Source organism: Lucilia cuprina, chromosome 6 (genome assembly GCF_022045245.1).
Source record: "Lucilia cuprina isolate Lc7/37 chromosome 6, ASM2204524v1, whole genome shotgun sequence".
NCBI lineage: Eukaryota > Metazoa > Arthropoda > Insecta > Diptera > Calliphoridae > Lucilia > Lucilia cuprina.
This window is the reverse complement of record NC_060954.1, coordinates 46,756,654-46,774,449: the sequence shown is the minus strand read 5'-3', so window position 1 is coordinate 46,774,449 and position 17,796 is coordinate 46,756,654. Positions and strand designations below refer to the sequence as shown.

General features: G+C 28.5%; 1 protein-coding gene across 1 annotated transcript; it reads left to right on the top strand.

The window, feature by feature from the left end:
- Positions 1–6,707: 6,707 nt before the first annotated feature.
- On the top strand, positions 6,708–17,437 carry LOC111688625 (rho GTPase-activating protein conundrum). Its single transcript, XM_023451128.2, has 9 exons — positions 6,708–7,210; positions 8,804–8,871; positions 10,669–10,839; positions 10,921–11,009; positions 13,152–13,430; positions 13,488–13,743; positions 13,818–14,162; positions 14,229–14,750; positions 17,013–17,437. Exons 1-9 carry the CDS (start codon positions 7,057–7,059, stop codon positions 17,226–17,228), a joined length of 2,100 nt encoding a protein of 699 aa, XP_023306896.2. The 5' UTR covers positions 6,708–7,056; the 3' UTR covers positions 17,229–17,437.
- Positions 17,438–17,796: the final 359 nt, after the last annotated feature.

The window sequence follows — 17,796 nt, the reverse complement described above, 5'->3', positions numbered from 1 at the left end:
TAATACAAGTTGTATTATTGGATGATAGTTGCTTTGTATGTAAATTATTATGATAACATATATGTATGTAGTAGTGAGAGGATTTAGACTCGAGGAAATAAGGTTAGAATGAAATGGAAAAACTATAGAAATTTGAATTAAAACAAAATGGCTTTCGAAGACTTAAATCTTTAGATTCTGAAGATAATACAACAACTTAGACTACCTTGATCATATTTAGAGGATCATTTGATCATTTGAGACTAAAGAATATCATTTATAGTCTAACTATAGTCTAACCAATAAAGGATCACCTGATTGTAATTATTCAATTATTTAGCTCTTCAATCTCTTCCATCGTGAGACCGCAGAAGATCATCTTGATCGTGATGAGTTTCAAATATTTAACTTCTCAAGGGAAACGCTGATAGTAGTTTGCTTGCGAGATTTGATTTTCTCTTTCATAAACGTAGAGGATCACCTGATCTTAATAGTTTCTATGCTGCTGAAGGCAGATATATTATAAAGATTTCCTATTTGACGTAATTTCATAATCGTGAGACTGTAGAGGATCTTAATGAGTTCAAGGACAACTTTCGCACTAGATATCTAAATTAGACTTGGAGGATCACCTGATCATGTTAGTTTCAAAGGTTCTGAAGGCAACAATATCTAGTTAAACAAATTTTCATAAGTTCAGATAATAATCATCTCTCATGAGCTAAGTAAAACTTTAACAAGTCTATGGAGGATCATTTGATCTCGATACCTTCGAAAATAGTACAAGGACAACTTGCGCACTAGAAATCGAAATTAAACTTAGATGATCACCTGATCATGTTAGTTGCCAAGGTTCTGAAGGCAACAATATCTAGTTAAACAAATTTTCATAAGTTCAGATAATAATCATCTCTCATGAGCTAAGTAAAACTTAAACAAGTTTATAGAGGATCACTTGATCTTCAACCTCTCTCTTATAAAAATATATTTTATAATCTCTAGTTTATCAGGTCATATTAATTACATTACGAATATTTTTCCCTCAGTGAAGGCCTCCAGACGACAACAACAAACTTATAATTAAACCATTGTAAATTAATATCAGTCTACTGAAGAAAAAAAATAAATATTTTTCTCTTCAATTTTCTTGCAAGACACGCCTCAGTGGTTTTTTATTAAACAAACTGCAATACTAACGAAAAGTATAAAAATCATGATTTTAGAAATCAATATTTGGAGTGTGTTTGGACTCTGACTACAAGTACAAAATGTTGAGGTAATTTTACCTTTAAAACTATTTCACTTGCCTCTATTATGTATTTGTTAGTTCGTTTTTTTGTCGAGTCAATGACAGACGATCGTATAAATCATGATTTGCTGTTTTACGGTTTTTCGTATATTTTCTAGCAAGTGTCACAAGATTCAAGTTATTTGAAACTGTTCTTAAGTTAGTTTTCAAGATTTCAATTCAATTGCGTTTTGTAGCACATGTACACTAATATATATTGTTGCCACAGAAATTTATAGATTTTGTCTTAATTGTTTTTTAACTTGTAGTTTTGCTAAAATTTTTTTGTCATAGTTTTTTTTTAATTATTTTCTTACCACAACTTTTAACTTATTATGGCGATTTAGTTTTTAAGTGAATTTATTTGTTACCATTTTCTTAACAATTTGTTTGAATTTTTTGTTTTTAACGTTTTAACGTCTAAATATATCGTTTTATATTAAAACTCTAATGTTTGTAACTCAATTAAGTTTTTGTTATTTTTTTTAGTTTTTTAATAATGGCCATAAGTTTGTTTTCGGAAAATTTATAACTATAATTAGTTAAATAAAGTGGTTGTACTTGATTTTCTATATACATATTTAATTAAATAATTTGTTTTGTTCAATTTCTATGTTGAAGTTTAAATGATTGTTTAAAAGCAATTTTGTTTTTTTTTTTCTGAATAATAAGTATATTGTGTTAAATAAAATTTTTTTTATAAAAATTATTTAAAACTTCAAGCCGGATAGATTTTCAGGTAGGAAAATATGTTTATTGTTTTTAAGAATCTATGTGCCACCTCAATACAACCTAGAAACTACTGACTAAAACCACAGTTTTTCTAGACCTTCAAATGTCTGTCATAAATCTAGTTCAGTTCTAGTTGAGTTCTAGTTGAGTTCTAGTTCAGTTCTAGTCTAGTAGTTCAGTTCTAGTTCAGTTCTAGTTCAGTTCTAGTTCAGTTCAAGTTCAGTTCTAGTTCAGTTCTAGTTCAGTTCTAGTTCAGTTCTAGTTCAGTTCTAGTTCAGATCTAGTTCAGTTCTAGTTCAGTTCTAGTTCAGTTCTAGTTCAGTTCTAGTTCAGTTCTAGTTCAGTTCTAGTTCAGTTTTAGTTCAGTTCTAGTTCAGTTCTAGTTTAGTTCTAGTTCAGTTTTAGTTTAGTTGTTGATCTTTCGTTTAATTTATAACCTTTTTGGAGTAAAGCTAGAATTGTCATGAGAATTAGTAGCCGTCATAAATGCTGATTTATAAGGACTAAAATAATCCCAGTGAGGAGTAACAATTTAATTAGTACAAAAATAATGGCGCCTAAAATTTTAAATAACTACTTAATTAAGTAGGTATAGAAGGAACATATATATTCTTCAATTAACGTCTATAATCATCATAATTATTTTGTATATTTAATTAAAGTTTCTTTTTCCTCATCTGCAGTTTATCATTTTTTGAAAATCTTTTCAAACCATAAATACATAAGTATGTGTGAATGTGAAAAAACAAACCATACACGCAGCTGTCTGCACATTTAGGTTATTTGGCAAATTAACCAAGTGTTAAAATAAATAATGTATAGAAAACAATATATTTATTTTTAAATTAACAAAAAAATACACACGAATATATAATTGTCTGCTGGTTTTATTCAAGATATGAAAAAACGCATTTTACTGGTGGAATGCAACAAAGAAATTAAATTTTATCTTAAGATGTTATGATGAGAGGTGGAAGATATTGTTTGTGGAGTGTTACTCAATCTTTGGAAAATTTGGTAAAGAAGAAAAAAAAACTAAAAACTGTTAACAGCACGTACTAAACAACTTGAAACAATAAAGTCTTCAAACTAAATAAAAATAAATATTTTTTAAATTATAGAAATTTAAAAATAATTTAAAATAAAAGAAAAACAAATATTAACAACTAAAATGCATTAGAAGAAATATAAAAAAATATTACTAAAAATATATTTAATAAACCATGACACTTTTTTCTTTAATTTATTTCTATTTAAACAATACCTTAACAATCCTAAAGATATTTTTATGATTTCGAAGTGCAACCGCTTACTAGTAAGCTCATTCATTGATTTAGTGCTCCACCATCATATCACGTTCATTAAGATTTATTTTATTTGTTTTACACTTAGAAAAATATTATCACGTTTATAATTAAATGTATTTATTGTTTTTGTGTTTTATTTTTATCAACTATTGCATTTTGTATTGTTGTTATTGTTGTTGTTTCTTAAGCTTTACACATAAATTCAATCAATTATCCGTAATTGCATCAAAAATCTTTTTAAAAATTACAACATTTTTAATTGTTTGGTTTTCTTGGGAAATTTTTTAACATCAAAATATAATTAACAGTTAAATAGGATTAAAACAAGAAAAAACAAACATTTATAGATATTACGAAATGGATTGAATGTCTTAACGAAAGATATAGTGTAAAGAGAATTAAAAAATATATGTTTTCTAAAATATATCTTAAGTCCTCTTCAACATTTGAGTGAACTTTATTTTGGTTGTAGACTTCCCGTTAAATTTGATTTGGGTGTGTCCTTATGGAATATTTTCCTATTTATGTTGATTTTTAATTGAATCGTTTTTTTTTCATATCGAGAGTAAATCTAGTGGATTTAATAAATATTGGTGTATGGACTAGTTTATGGAAAAGTGTATTGAATAGTTCAGGAACTATTTGTGGATTATTATTATATGTAGACTAGTTTTTTTAATAATATGGGGACAATATTGTTAATATGCAAGACTACTGACTAGTCCATTGACTCGTCTATAGACATGTCTATGGACCTACCTAAAAACTAGATCTGAACTGAACTAGAACTGAACTAGAACTGAACTAGAACTGAACTAGAACTGAACTAGAACTGAACTAGAACTGAACTAGAACTGAACTAGAACTGAACTAGAACTGAACTAGAACTGAACTAGAACTGAACTAGAACTGAACTAGAACTGAACTAGAACTGAACTAGAACTGAACTAGAACTGAACTAGAACTGAACTAGAACTGAACTAGAACTGAACTAGAACTGAACTAGAACTGAACTAGAACTGAACTAGAACTGAACTAGAACTGAACTAGAACTAAACTAGAACTGAACTAGAACTGAACTAGAATTGATCTTGAACTGAACAAGAACTGACTAGTTTCTAGTCTGTGGACTAATTAATTAACTGTACTATATGTTCGGTAATTTTCGATATCAAAAAGTACTAATAAAGTCATACAATAGCGTCAAAACAACTGCCCATTTTTAAGGCCACACACATAAAGTAAAGCGTATTCCATGGTTAGCATTCTGCATCTAATCAATGTCCATTTATAATTTTGATCTGACCAGATTTAAGCAGCTCATAATATCTGAATCTTTTATTCCCACCAAAGCAGTACCTTTGATCCTTGGCTTTGTTATATGTAATTTGATAATTATCTATTTAGACTTGTAAATGAGATATAGATCGATATCGAAAAGCGGAATTTGATCTGATATCGCAATTTACATACCTAAAGGTATGCTATGGAATCAAACAGAAATTTAAATATTGCATATTAACCTTCGGAGACCCAGTAATATATAATTCAGAAAAATCATATAAAAAACACGCCTGTCTTTTAAAAATTAAAATATACACAGCTCCCAAATTGGGCTAAAAATTAATTGAAACCCTGCGTTAACAAGTTCATTGTTTGGTTTAAGTAGTTGATGACTTTAAGGTAAAGGCTCAACTTATTTAAACATAATCATAATTATAAAATATATATAGTATATTAGAATATCAGTTCTAATCTTCTTATATTAATGAAATCTAATGCAAATACCGACAAATGAACTACTCAAGAAGATATAAAAACTGTTAACAAACTAATTTAATGGTAACCAATTACGATATATAGTCATATAGGTATTACATGAAGGTCGTTTAACGTTCACTTTTCCACACATTTTTAATAACCCTCAAAAATACAGTGGTGATACAGTTTCTGACTACATATTTGATATTGTGAAATATTTGTATTAAATAATAAAAACAAAATCAAAAAGAAACAATTAACTCTACTCCACATTAATTGCCATAATTACCGGGTGCAACAAATTGAGCTGACTGCCATTGCAGCAGCAAACACAATTTAAACGCTGGTGTTGTTGATGAAGAAAACTTTTAATAAGTTGTAAAAACAAACCACAATTTATTAGGTTTTTTAATAAAAGTAGAAAAAAATATTAAATGAATTAGAAACGCTTAAAAGACTTTGTAAACAAAAAAAATAAAAAATACTACTAAACGGAAATGCAACTTGCACTAAATTTTTAAGACACTACGACGATCGGTCTGTTTTATGCTTCTACTTAAGTTAACCATGTTTATAGAATTACTATTTCATTTTAGAAGTCAGCAGTTAGAGCTTTATTATGACCCACATTGTTAAGCAATTAATAAAAGTGTTTAAAACCATTTGACACACTTTGCAACATATAGTGTAGTAATTTTACTATATCTCACGATTATAGTGCGAACATCACCGCCATTGCTAGTAAGAATAGTTTAGCTGCTGATTTTTTTATTGTTGTTTAATATTATTGTTTTAATATTGTTTTCTTAAATTATTTTTATAATTAAAGTAAAGTATTACTAATGCAGTGTTGAATATAATTTTATTGTTAATTATAAAATACAGGGTTTTACAAAATATTATGAAATATTATAAATATTTTTTTTCTATATTAAATTAACAGTTCTAGTGCAATTATAGTACAGTCCAAGTTCAGTTTTAGTTCAGTTCTAGTTCAGTTCTAGTTCAGTTCTAGTTCAGTTCTAGTTCAGTTCTAGTTCAGTTCTAGTTCAGTTCTAGTTCAGTTCTAGTTCAGTTCTAGTTCAGTTCTAGTTCAGTTCTAGTTCAGTTCTAGTTCAGTTCTAGTTCAGTTCTAGATAGTTCTAGTTTAGCCTAGTCGAGATAGATAGACAATATCTATCTATCTACCTATCTGCCTATGTATCTCTCTATCTATCTATGTATCTATCTATCTATCTATCTATCTATCTATCTATCTATCTATCTATCTATCTATCTATCTATCTATCTATCTATCTATCTATCTATCTATCTATCTATCTATCTATCTATCTAGCTATCTATCTATCTATCTATCTATCTATCTATCTATCTATATATCTATCTATCTATCTATCTATCTATCTATCTATCTATCTATCTATCTATCTATCTATCTATCTATCTATCTATCTATCTATCTATCTATCTATCTATCTATTTAGCTACCTTTCTGAAACTGCCTTTCAAAAGTTTCATAATTTTTCACCCCTGCTTAACACCCCTCAATGAAAACTATTTCTTCTTAATTAATTACATAAAGAAAAAAAATCTGCATAACCTTCATTAATGAATTTATTTTTACAACTTTCTTTCATTTCAGTTCAAACTAATCTAACCATTTGGATCTTCCAGTGCTTGTAATTTTTGCGGTTTTATTCGCATTATGCCAACAAAAACGCTGACAGCGTTCAATTTTATTAATATCATCTAAGATCACAATAAAAAATGTTTTATTAATAACAGACATTATCAGCAAGACCAAACAGTCTTGTTTAATAAGTCTTCAATTCAATTGTTCTACATAAGATCTTTGAATTAATACAAGTGTTTGTTTGTTTGTTTGTTTTCTACACATCATACATAACACGCTTTACGCTGCAACGCTTTTGTAGAAAAAAAATAAAGAAAATATAAATTAATAAAATCTAAAATAAATCAATCATCATCATGCCATATTTTCCAAATATCAGTAAAAGTAGTAATAAAATGAGTAGTAATACCTCATTGGATAATGCATCGGATCAGGATTATAGTGAATTTTTAAGTGAATATCTACTGCAGACACATTCACCTCACAACGAGCCGGAAATACAATATGAAGGTAAGTTTTTTTTTAGTTTTGAAATAGGCGGGAAATGTTTTAGCTATTTCTACCTGTTGCTTCCAGTTCTAATATTGGAAGCATTATTTTTAATTAATTAGTCTTGGGTAAAGTCATATAATTTATGTCTTATAATATGACATAACAATCTATCTATATCTGTTCTTCTGTAAAATACACAACTGGTAATAGATGAGAGCATATAGAGAGCTAAAATTATCCACAAATATTCAAGAATTTTATAAAATTATTTTAATTTGCTTTTAAGTTTGTAGCTAGACTTATTCTTTATAATTTAATAATGATCGGTCTTTCAGAGATCATCCATTTTTACAAATATATCCATAAAACTATAGGACGCGATATCTTGAAAACCTAATGTGATGGTGATTTCCTAAGGATAGATTCAAATACAGCTCGTCTCACTTTTGGTCGCTTTGTTATGTTTCAATTTTTCATATCAAGAAAGTTTGCAGAATATTTTCCCAAGTCTTCTCTAGAGTTCTTGAAATATATTTCTGAACATCTTTAGAACTTAATATACAAATTGAGAACAATCAATAAATGAAGAGTCTTTAATCATTTTACAAAAATCAATCTTAAATCGGCTCTGGAACCCCTTATAAGATCAATTAAATGTTTGATATTGAGTCAAGTGTTTAATGATCTGACCGGTACCAGACTTTTTACAAAGTTTTGATTTCTGATTAGTATAATATATACGATGAACTTGGTTCTTTGGGGAGATTCATTATGCTGGGCCAGATGATTCGGTGCTTGAGGGCTAAAGTGCTGATTCTTGCGAAAAGTTTCTGAACATCTTTATAACTTAATAAACAAATCGAGAGAAATCATTAAATGACGAGACTATAAACATTTTATGAAAATCAATCTTAAATCGGATCTGGAACTTCTTATAAGATTAATTAAATGTTTGATTTTAAGTCAAGTGTTTCATGATATGACTGGTACAAAGTTTTTCGCTAAGTTTTGAACTCCGATTAATATAACAAATACGATGAACTTGGTTCTTTGGGGAGATTTATTATGATGGGCCAGTCGATACGGTGCTTGAGGGCTAAAAGTGTCGACTACTGATCTAAAGGAAAATAACTTAGAATTGGTACGTACCTCAAGTAGTTTAGTGGTTATTGTTCTAGACTGTAGGTGTTGAGTTCAATTTCCTCCTGACACACTGGTTAAGGAGCACACAACAGTGCCCATAAAAACATAGGTATATTTCCTTTCAAACTAAGTATTATACATATTTATCCAGTTCACAATCGGTCTTGTATGGTTGTATCGTAGTATGTCGTATTTTTTCATTATTCATTTAATTTTGTTTCAAAAAAATTCATTAGAAAAATGTTTATGACATACAATGCAACAACGATACGATATCCATTGTGAATTGAACAACAACATGTTATAAAGCTGAAACAGTTTTAAAGTACCTTTTCAAAAAAGTACCAAATAATTATTATAGCATTTCCAATATAAAATGTTATGCATTTAAAGTTGTTTTTAAACAAAAAATGTTGTTTTAACTTAATTTTTTTTAATATTTCTTCCTTGTTTTATTGCTTTTTTCAGAGGGTGAATTGGAAGCTGAATGGTTAATTGCTGCCGGTTTTCCACAATTAACAAAACCATTTGAGCAGGTAAGTTTGCTATTTTTAAGGTAATATCAAGTATTATTGATTTTAAAGTAAAAATTTTTTATTTTATTTATTTAGTTCAAAACAAGCTTATGTTATATAAATGGTACTTTTTATAGACTTTATTTATAAACTAGTACATGTGTAATATTTTATAAGTTTTTTATAAATGGTTCGATATCTTTATAAAGATTACTCATTTTTTGTTTGAAGCGGCTATAATAAATTTGTACAAAAGTACTTTTTCATAAAATTTCGCTCAAAGAAATTATGTTATTTAATAGATCAGTATTTGTTTTGATTAAGTTGGGAAAAAAGTACTTTTTCAAAAAAGAATGTATTCAAAGAATGTATTTAGAAAAAGTTTGTCTTGTTAAGGTAGTTTTAAAAAAAAAAAGTACTTTTTAACAAACGAAAAGTTACTTTAAATTAGTACCGTCTTATGTAAAAACGATTGTTAAGTTAACACTGTTTGTTAAAACCTGATTTTATATGGCAAAAATTGTGTAGTAAACTAGGGTCCTATAGTTGAAACGAAAAGTCGACATTTCGACTTTTTTCATTTAAAAGTCGACTTTTGGACTTTTAGTATTTTGTAAACAGTTGACTTTTTACGACTTTTTTCGACCTTTTCCGACTTTTTGACTATTTTCGACTATTTCTTTACTTTTTTCGAGTTTTTCCAACTATTTTAGAGTTTTTGACTTTTTTCCACTTTTTTAAAATTTTTGTCTATTTTTGACTTTTTTCTACTATTTTCGAGTTTTCGACTTTTTGACTATTTTTGACCTTTTTCGACAATTTTTTCTGACTACTTTAGAGTTTTTGACTTTATTCCAAATTAATTAAAATTTTCGACTATTTTTGATTTTTTTCTACTATTTTCGAGTTTTCGACTTTTTTCTACTATTTTCGAGTTTTCGATTTTTTTCGACTTTTTACGACTTTTTCGACTTTGTACGACTTTTTTCGAATTTAATTTACAAAGTCTACTTTTCGAAAGTTTCACAAAGTTATCGACTTTTTTCGACAAAAAGTCGATTGTTCGATTATTCGAAAGTCGATTTATAGAACTCTATAGTAAACCATTGTTAACTTTAATGATCGTTTTTGCATAAGGCCCCTAAACTTTTAATGTGATTTAAAAAAAGTACTTTTCATTTGAATTCAAAAACAGATTTTATACTAATAACTAAAAGGCTTGACATTTTAAAAGGAACTTGTCTCTCTTAACAACTCCAATTACATTTAAGTATTTTGTTATAGTTTTTTTTTTTGAAATTGTTGTTTTTGTTGATTTTATCATTAAAACAAAACTTTTGTTTAAACATTTAGCTATTGATCCGTCAATAAAAACAACAACTAGATTTGAAATTTGACGAATAAGACAATTCATGTTAAACGATATCACTCTATACAATACAAACTACAAGTTCAAATCGATTTTATTGCACAATCATAATAATGATGATGATGATGATAATTGAAAAAGAAAATAACAACAATAATAACAACTATTTGAATAGAGTCGTGCCTTGTTGCTATTGACGGATTTTTGGTGACAGTTGTAAATTGGCATTTGATTAGCCATGAAAGTTTATTGACATAAAACGGCAAAGTATTTGCAAATAATTAAAAAAAGAAAATGTTTAAATTGTTAATAAAATTACCAAAGAACTTAAAAAATATAAACAATATAAAATATTTATTAATATTTTTAATGGTGGGAGTCTGTCACTGAAGTTACAAAAAAAAAAGAAAAACTTTTAAATAACAACAAAATTTCTTTTATTCTTCAAGGGTTTGGAATTGCGAACTTCTGAATTAGAACCGATTTTGGCCTCATTATCTAAGCCTCATGCTGATGCCATTAAACAGAGAGTGCGTACTTTAAATCAAACCGTTAGAGGTCGCACTAAAAATCGCCAAAAACGTAAACCCGATATTAGAGATGTTTTTCGAGATTTTGATGTAAGTTTAAGAGAATGATTTTTTTTTTGCTTTTTGGAATTTTATTAATTTGTAAATTTTTTTGTTTCTTTTTAATTTTAGGAATCAAGCACTGGCACCAGATCACGTAGTGCCACACCTGATTCTTTGGATTCCATACCAGGTGATGAGGTGTGGGGCAATACCTCTATGTAAGTAATAGGGAAAACTTTTTGTTAATTATCTTTGTAATTTAGGGAGAAAGAAATGAAAGTTTATTAGGAAACAAAAGTTGAAAATAATAGAAAATCTGGGGATTAAGCCACTCTCAGATATCACGATTTTAGCCATATTGGAGGCAATATAACAACGCCAAGGCATCTTAGTTAATATATAAATGTTACGCCATCTGAAAGTCCAAACTGTCGAAATATCATTACCATAAGATTCCAAATATGTTTCTGAAGATCTTGATATTATATCAAATCCAAAAACATACACCTATGCTGCTATAAGATACATGTATCTGTGTTTCCACTAGAAATACGAATCATAAAACTAACCCCGGGCTTCTTCGTTGGGGAGAGACTTTACGTCATGGATCAAACCGTAGGATTTTAGTGGACCTACCTATCATTTCATCATTACAGATGGACATTCTCTTTACATCAAACGATGAACTTTCTCAAGTCCGCTCCCTTTATAAGCAAAACATTTTGTTAGATTTCCTTAAAAGTTGAAAATAGTGGGAAATCTGAGGATTAAGCTACTCTAAGATATCACGATTTTGGCCGTATTTAAGGCAATTTAACAGCACCAAGTAATCTTTGTTTATATACAAATTTGATGCCATCAAATAGTCCAAACTGCCTAAATATCTAGATCATAAGTTTGAAGATCTCATGATATTATATCGGATCCGAACCCCGAGCTTATTCGTTAAGGAGAGACTTTACGACATGGTTCAAATTATAGGATTTTAGTGGACCTACCTATGATTTCACCGTTACAGATGGACGCTCTCTTTGCTTCAAACGATGAACTTCCTCAAGTCCCTTGCCTTTATAACATGTAGATATATTTGGCCTTTCATTGTCGATTATCAAAAATTGGACACATAAGATTCTTTCGGCTTTCGTTGCGTCAAGAGGTGAACATTTTCAAGTCCCCTCCTTTTATAGCATATATTTTCTCTTTCGTTGTCGATTATTTAAAAGTGGTATGATAGTCATATAACATAAAGCTTACATCTTGAATGGTATTCTTTTGGAGTCCTAAACGGACGTAGATCTGACTTCAGCAGGCTATATTGTTTAAAATTGGATGGCTGAAAAACAAACTTCTTTTCGATAAGCTGTTGCTGAGTTGACAATATTCTGACGATTGAAAATCGGGTCGTTCGGGAAAGGACCGTGAAAAATTAGTATTTTTCGGTTGCGAAGTATGTCCCTTTGTTCTACCACTTTAATGTAATCTGTGTGGAAACAAGTGCCCTTAGGGGTTGGCTCTTTATTCTATTTAAACACGATCTCTTTTCTTGGATCAATACCTCCACAATGTGACAGGTTCATTGCTTTTATATAGCCTTCCCATAAAATATATCCAGTATTCATTGGTGACGTTTCATTTAAGAACCATTCGTCTAATTACGGCTTCGTTAGGAGCACAACTAGAAGTAAAAGTTAAAACTTATCTAATTACTATTTTTTAAGCCATAGTTAGTCGAGGACCCAATTGGAGAACCAACAAACCCCCAACAATGAGAATCTATATAAGAAACAGGGTTCACTATTTGTAGTACTCATTGATGACATTTCCTTTCAGAACCATTATTACGGTTTCGTTATGATCAGAGCTTTGATGGTATTATTAACATATTTTGTCCATTAGAAGTAGAAGCTAGAATTGATCTAATTACGATTTTTTTAAAGCCAGTTCGTCATAGTTATTCGAAGACCCAATTCCTAGCATTTGGTTCTCCAACATAGCGCCCAAAAATGAGAATCTATCCAAAAAACGGGGTTCACTACTTGCAGTATATATTGACGACGTATCTTTTAAGAACCGTTTGGGTGACTACGGTTTCGTTTCGATCAGAGCTTTGTTAGTATAAGTAAAACTTTTTGTCCAGTAGAAGTATAAGTTAGAATTGGTCTAATTACGATTTTATAAAGCTAATATGTCATAATTATTCGAAGACACTATTCTGAGCATTTGGTTCTCCAACAATTACAATTTATCTAAAAGACTGGGTTCAGTATTTGCAAGTCTGCAATTTTTAACAAATCTTTTTCTATTGAACTTTATAACATATCTATAAATTATCATTAATGTCCATTCTATCTATTCACCAGACCCAGTTTTGTTAGCATTTTTGATCATGGCAATACAACAGACAACGGCAATGGTCATTCACCTTTGTTTTCGAGTAAAAATCTTAAACAAAAATTAAGACGTACACCAAGTGCTCCTCTCAAAGGTTCTACAGATATTTTTCGTGGTTCTCATGTACGCTGTGATATACCACTATACTCGGCCGATGGTATAGAACTATTGGGTTTTTCACGCATTGGTACCATACATATACCAAGGAATAGAAATAGATCTGGGTCAGATCCTTCCTGTTCGGTGGGGTAAGTTAATAAATAACTTTTACCGGAAACAAAAAATTTCAATCTTTTATTTCTTAGACGTGCCCGTGGTGAATCAATGACCCAAGATTCTCAAAGTGATAATAACACCTCTTCGGGGGATTCTAGTGATGAGTGTTTGTCCAATCATCAAAGACTATCGAATTCTTCATCGCCTGAAACATCGCCACAAAAGATATTAATCAGTAAGATACATTTGGATACACCACCACAAAGTGTGCAAAATTCACCTTCCTCAAGAGATGGTATTAGTTTTGAGAGTATGTGCCGTGAGACCTCTAGTCAAGATGGAGTGGTAAGTTTATATAGAACAATAAGCTTAATAAGCTTTCTTTCTTGTGATTAACATGATTTTGTTTTATCCTGCAGGATACTGTCGATAGCAGTGATTTATCCTTGGAATTTTACTCCGATATTGATACAATTAACGAGACAGAATTGAAGCGTTTACAACCGTTGTTCTGGTTGGAACTAGCTTCCATATTCGATCGTAATCACGTTCAGCTGGATAAACGGAAACCCGTTAAGCGTCGTCGCAAAGAAGAGGGCAATTTATTTGGTGTCTCTTTGAATGCTCTAATCAGACGTGATCAACAGATAACGGGTACCGATTCCACATTGGTACCATTGTTTTTGGAAGGTTTACTAGAAGAACTTACCAAAAGAGGTGCCCGTGAGGAAGGTATATTACGTGTCGCTGGACATAAACAAAAGGTAAAATATATCATCTCAATGTCTCGTGGTTGTCATCTAAACATTTTCTTTTTATACACTTCTTAGACTGAATTACTTTATCAAGAACTTGAATCGAGTTTCTATCAAAAACCAAAAAAATTCCAACAACTCTTAAGCTCAGCCAGTGTTCATGAATTGAGTGCCCTGCTCAAACGTTGGCTACGCGAACTACCCCAACCCCTGCTCACCAACGAACTCATACAATTATTCTATCAGTGTCATGCTCTCCCGCCCACAGATCAAGCCAAAGCTTTGGCCATCATTTGCCAAATGTTGCCACACGAAAATCGCAATACGCTACGAACGCTTTTGCATTTCCTCAACAATGTGATCGAACAGAAAGAATTAAATAAAATGAATTTACACAATGTTGCAACGATCATTGCACCATCATTCTTTCCGCCTCGTTTCGTACATCCCATTGATAAGAACAGCATAGAGGATCAAGTGAAGATGGCAGCACAATGTTGTCGTCTAACGAATGTATTGATAACGCGTGGCGAATCACTATTTCAAGTGCCAAATAATTTAATAGAAGAATCGAAATCTTCGAATAAAACAAGACAGGTAAGAGGATTTCCATTTCGGAAAAGAAAGTACAAAAAGCGTTTAAGTCAAATTTTCAAACGTTTATTCCTGGAGGGATATCCGAAGGACAAGGAGCTTAAGACATTTTCATTTTAATAAAGTTTTATTGAGTGATATTTGTTATGAAATAAATTTTTGTTATAAAATGTTGTATTTTGATAAATGGTTTAAGATTAATTCTTGTATAAAAAAAACTTTTATGATTTTTACTTAAAAAGTGAAAAGCTTCTACACAAACAACTTTTATTGACTTTTTTACAAAATTGTTGAAACTTTGGTAAATTTAATCGCAAAAAATGTTTTTTGAAAAAGCTTTAAATATAAGAAAAGCTTTATTCGTTTTTCATACAAAAGCTTTTTAAGTTTTTTCAAAGAAAAGTTTTATTAGTATTTTCTAAGACATCGTGAATTTTTTTACTTAGAAAACCTTTTTAGTTTTTTTTTCTTAGTTTAAAAAGCATTTTAGTTTCTTAGTTCTAAAAGCTTTTTAGTTTTTTTTTTAAGAATTAATAACTTTGTTTCGTCCTCCTTAATAAAAAACTTTTTTTTTCGACTTTCATATTTTTGAACAATTTTTTTTTTCTTAGAAAAATTTTATTAGTTTTTTCTTTTACAAGCTGTATAAGCTTTTTGCTTATAAGTAACTTCCTTAGCTATATTCTTAGAACAGCTTTTTAAGCTGTTCTTTTTAAACAATTTTATGACAATTTATTTAAAAAGCTTTATAAGTTTTTTTTTGTAATACTTTAGACAAATTTTCAACATTTTTTATGAAAAGAGCTTTTTTTAGTTTTTTCCTAAAAAAACTTAAAAAGCTTTTTTATCAATCATTCTTAAAATCATATTGTGTGCTTATTGAAACTTTTTACTTGCCTTTTACATAAAAAGCTTTTATAAGTTTTTTTTTCATTTAAAGCTCTTTTCAGCTTTTTGTATAAATGATTTTACTAACCAAAAAGCTTTAAATTCATACAAAGTATATAAAAAGCTTTTACTTTCTTTTTCAAAGCTTTCCTTAGTTTTTTTAAATCGCTTAAAGATTCTTATTGAAAATTTTATTTTTATTTTTTATATTGTTTATGTTTTAAAAAAATCTTATTGTATAAGTTTATTTGTTGCATAAAAAGCTTTTATATATTTCTCATAAAACAGAGTTTAATAGTTTTTTAATAAAGAGCTTTTTTATTAAGTTTTTCTTAATAACTATAGGAGCCTTTTTACAAAATGTTCGTTTATTATTTTTTTTTTAATAAAAAAAGCGTTTATTGGCGTTTTTTTATAAAAAGCTTTTATTAGTTTTTTTACAAAAGTTTTTTTTTAGCTTTTACATTAAAAACTTCTTATTAGTTTTTTCACGAAAAGCTTTTATTAGTTTTTTCCTTAAAAAGGTTTTTATTAGTTTTTTTTCACAAAAGGCTTTGACTTGGTTTTTTTTTATTAGATTTTTTTAATTAAAAGCTTTTATTAGCTTTTTCTTAAAAAACTTTTATTTGTTGGTTTTCATAAAAAGCTTTTATAAGCACTTTTCATTGAAAAAAACCTAAATGTACTGGTTTTTATAAAATTTTTATATTTAAAAACTTTTCTTATTACTTTTTCCATGAAACGCTTTTATATAAAATAAAGCTTTTGTATTAAAAAAAAGTAGCCTTTCAAAAAAGTTTTTTTTTTGTAATTATTAAGCTTTTATTATGTTTTTATATAAGAAACTTTTAACTACCTTCATAAAAAGCTTTTTTAGTTTTTTTTTCCTTAAAAGCTTTTATTAGATTTTTTCATGAAAAACTTATATTAGCTATTTTCTTAAAAAAAATTTTATTAGTTATAGTTCATAAAAAGCTTTTATAAGTACTATTCATTGAAAAATCTTATATTTTTTTCTTCAAAAGTTTTTCTTATTCAAAGCTCTTCTTTTTTTAACGAATTTTTCATTAAAATCTTGTATAAGTTTTATTTAATTAAATTGTATAGACTTTTATCATAAACAGCTTTTTTGTTAAGCTTTTTTACGTTGTTTAGGTTGTTTCCTAAAAAAGATTTTAATTTATTTCATAAAATACCACAATTTCTTATAAGCATTATAAACATTATCCCTAAAAAGATCGTGTTATATATATTTGGTGTTAAAGCTTCACTAAAGAAAATGTCTAAGCTGTTTTTAAAAGTTTTCTTACTATTTTCTTTGAAAAGCTTATTTGTAAACTTTTTGTGTGTAATATTTTTTCTTTTTCTAATTTTTAGGGTAAACGTGGTCTACATCGACGTGTTAAGGCTACCACATCCCTGTTGCATGTTAGCAGCTCAACTAATAACAATAACAACAACAATATTAGCAGCAATAATAACAATAACAACACCAACAATAATACCAGTACCATTTCCATAGGTGAAAATGGCAATATGGTTACACGTCAACAGTCAATTAATCCAAGTCATGTACATCGTTTAATTATTTGATCACTACGATTTGATTTATGATTTACAAATTAGACCAAAGTCGTCGTCGTCGTCATCGTCTCTAACACAAAAGCTTATTATTAATAATAAATTTCAAGAAAAAAGGTGTCTAATCTAAACGGAAACTTAAATAAAATCATATTTTTCATTAGAATTTTTTTAACTAGTTTTTTTTCTTTTAGTCAATATCTGTTAAATTGACTTAGAAACTAGAACAAAAAAGAAAAAATCATTTAAACATATTAAACATTGTGTGCATAGTTATTAAACAAAAGCTCAAAATAATACAAATTAATTAATGTTTAAATTTAAATATATTTTTTTTTAATTTTTCTATATTACATACATTCATACGTATTTACTAAATTACCCAGATATTCAAAAATAAACTTAAGCATTAAACTTATGTTTTAGTTTTAAATATAACAACTTATGTATTATGTATTATTTTATGTACATTATATACTTCATTATTATTATTTACTTTTTATGTTTATATATGTATATGTAATTAATTAGTTTGTAAAGGAAATTATCTAATATAACAACAACAAAATATTCGTAGTGT

Bases quoted from the DNA above. Each gene is read 5' to 3' on its own strand.
- LOC111688625 (XM_023451128.2), top strand. From the start codon at position 7,057: ATGCCATATTTTCCAAATATCAGTAAAAGTAGTAATAAAATGAGTAGT. The intron at 8,872-10,668 runs GTAAGTTTGCTA...TTATTCTTCAAG, and splicing joins TAACAAAACCATTTGAGCAG to GGTTTGGAATTGCGAACTTC. The intron at 13,744-13,817 runs GTAAGTTTATAT...TTTATCCTGCAG, and splicing joins CCTCTAGTCAAGATGGAGTG to GATACTGTCGATAGCAGTGA.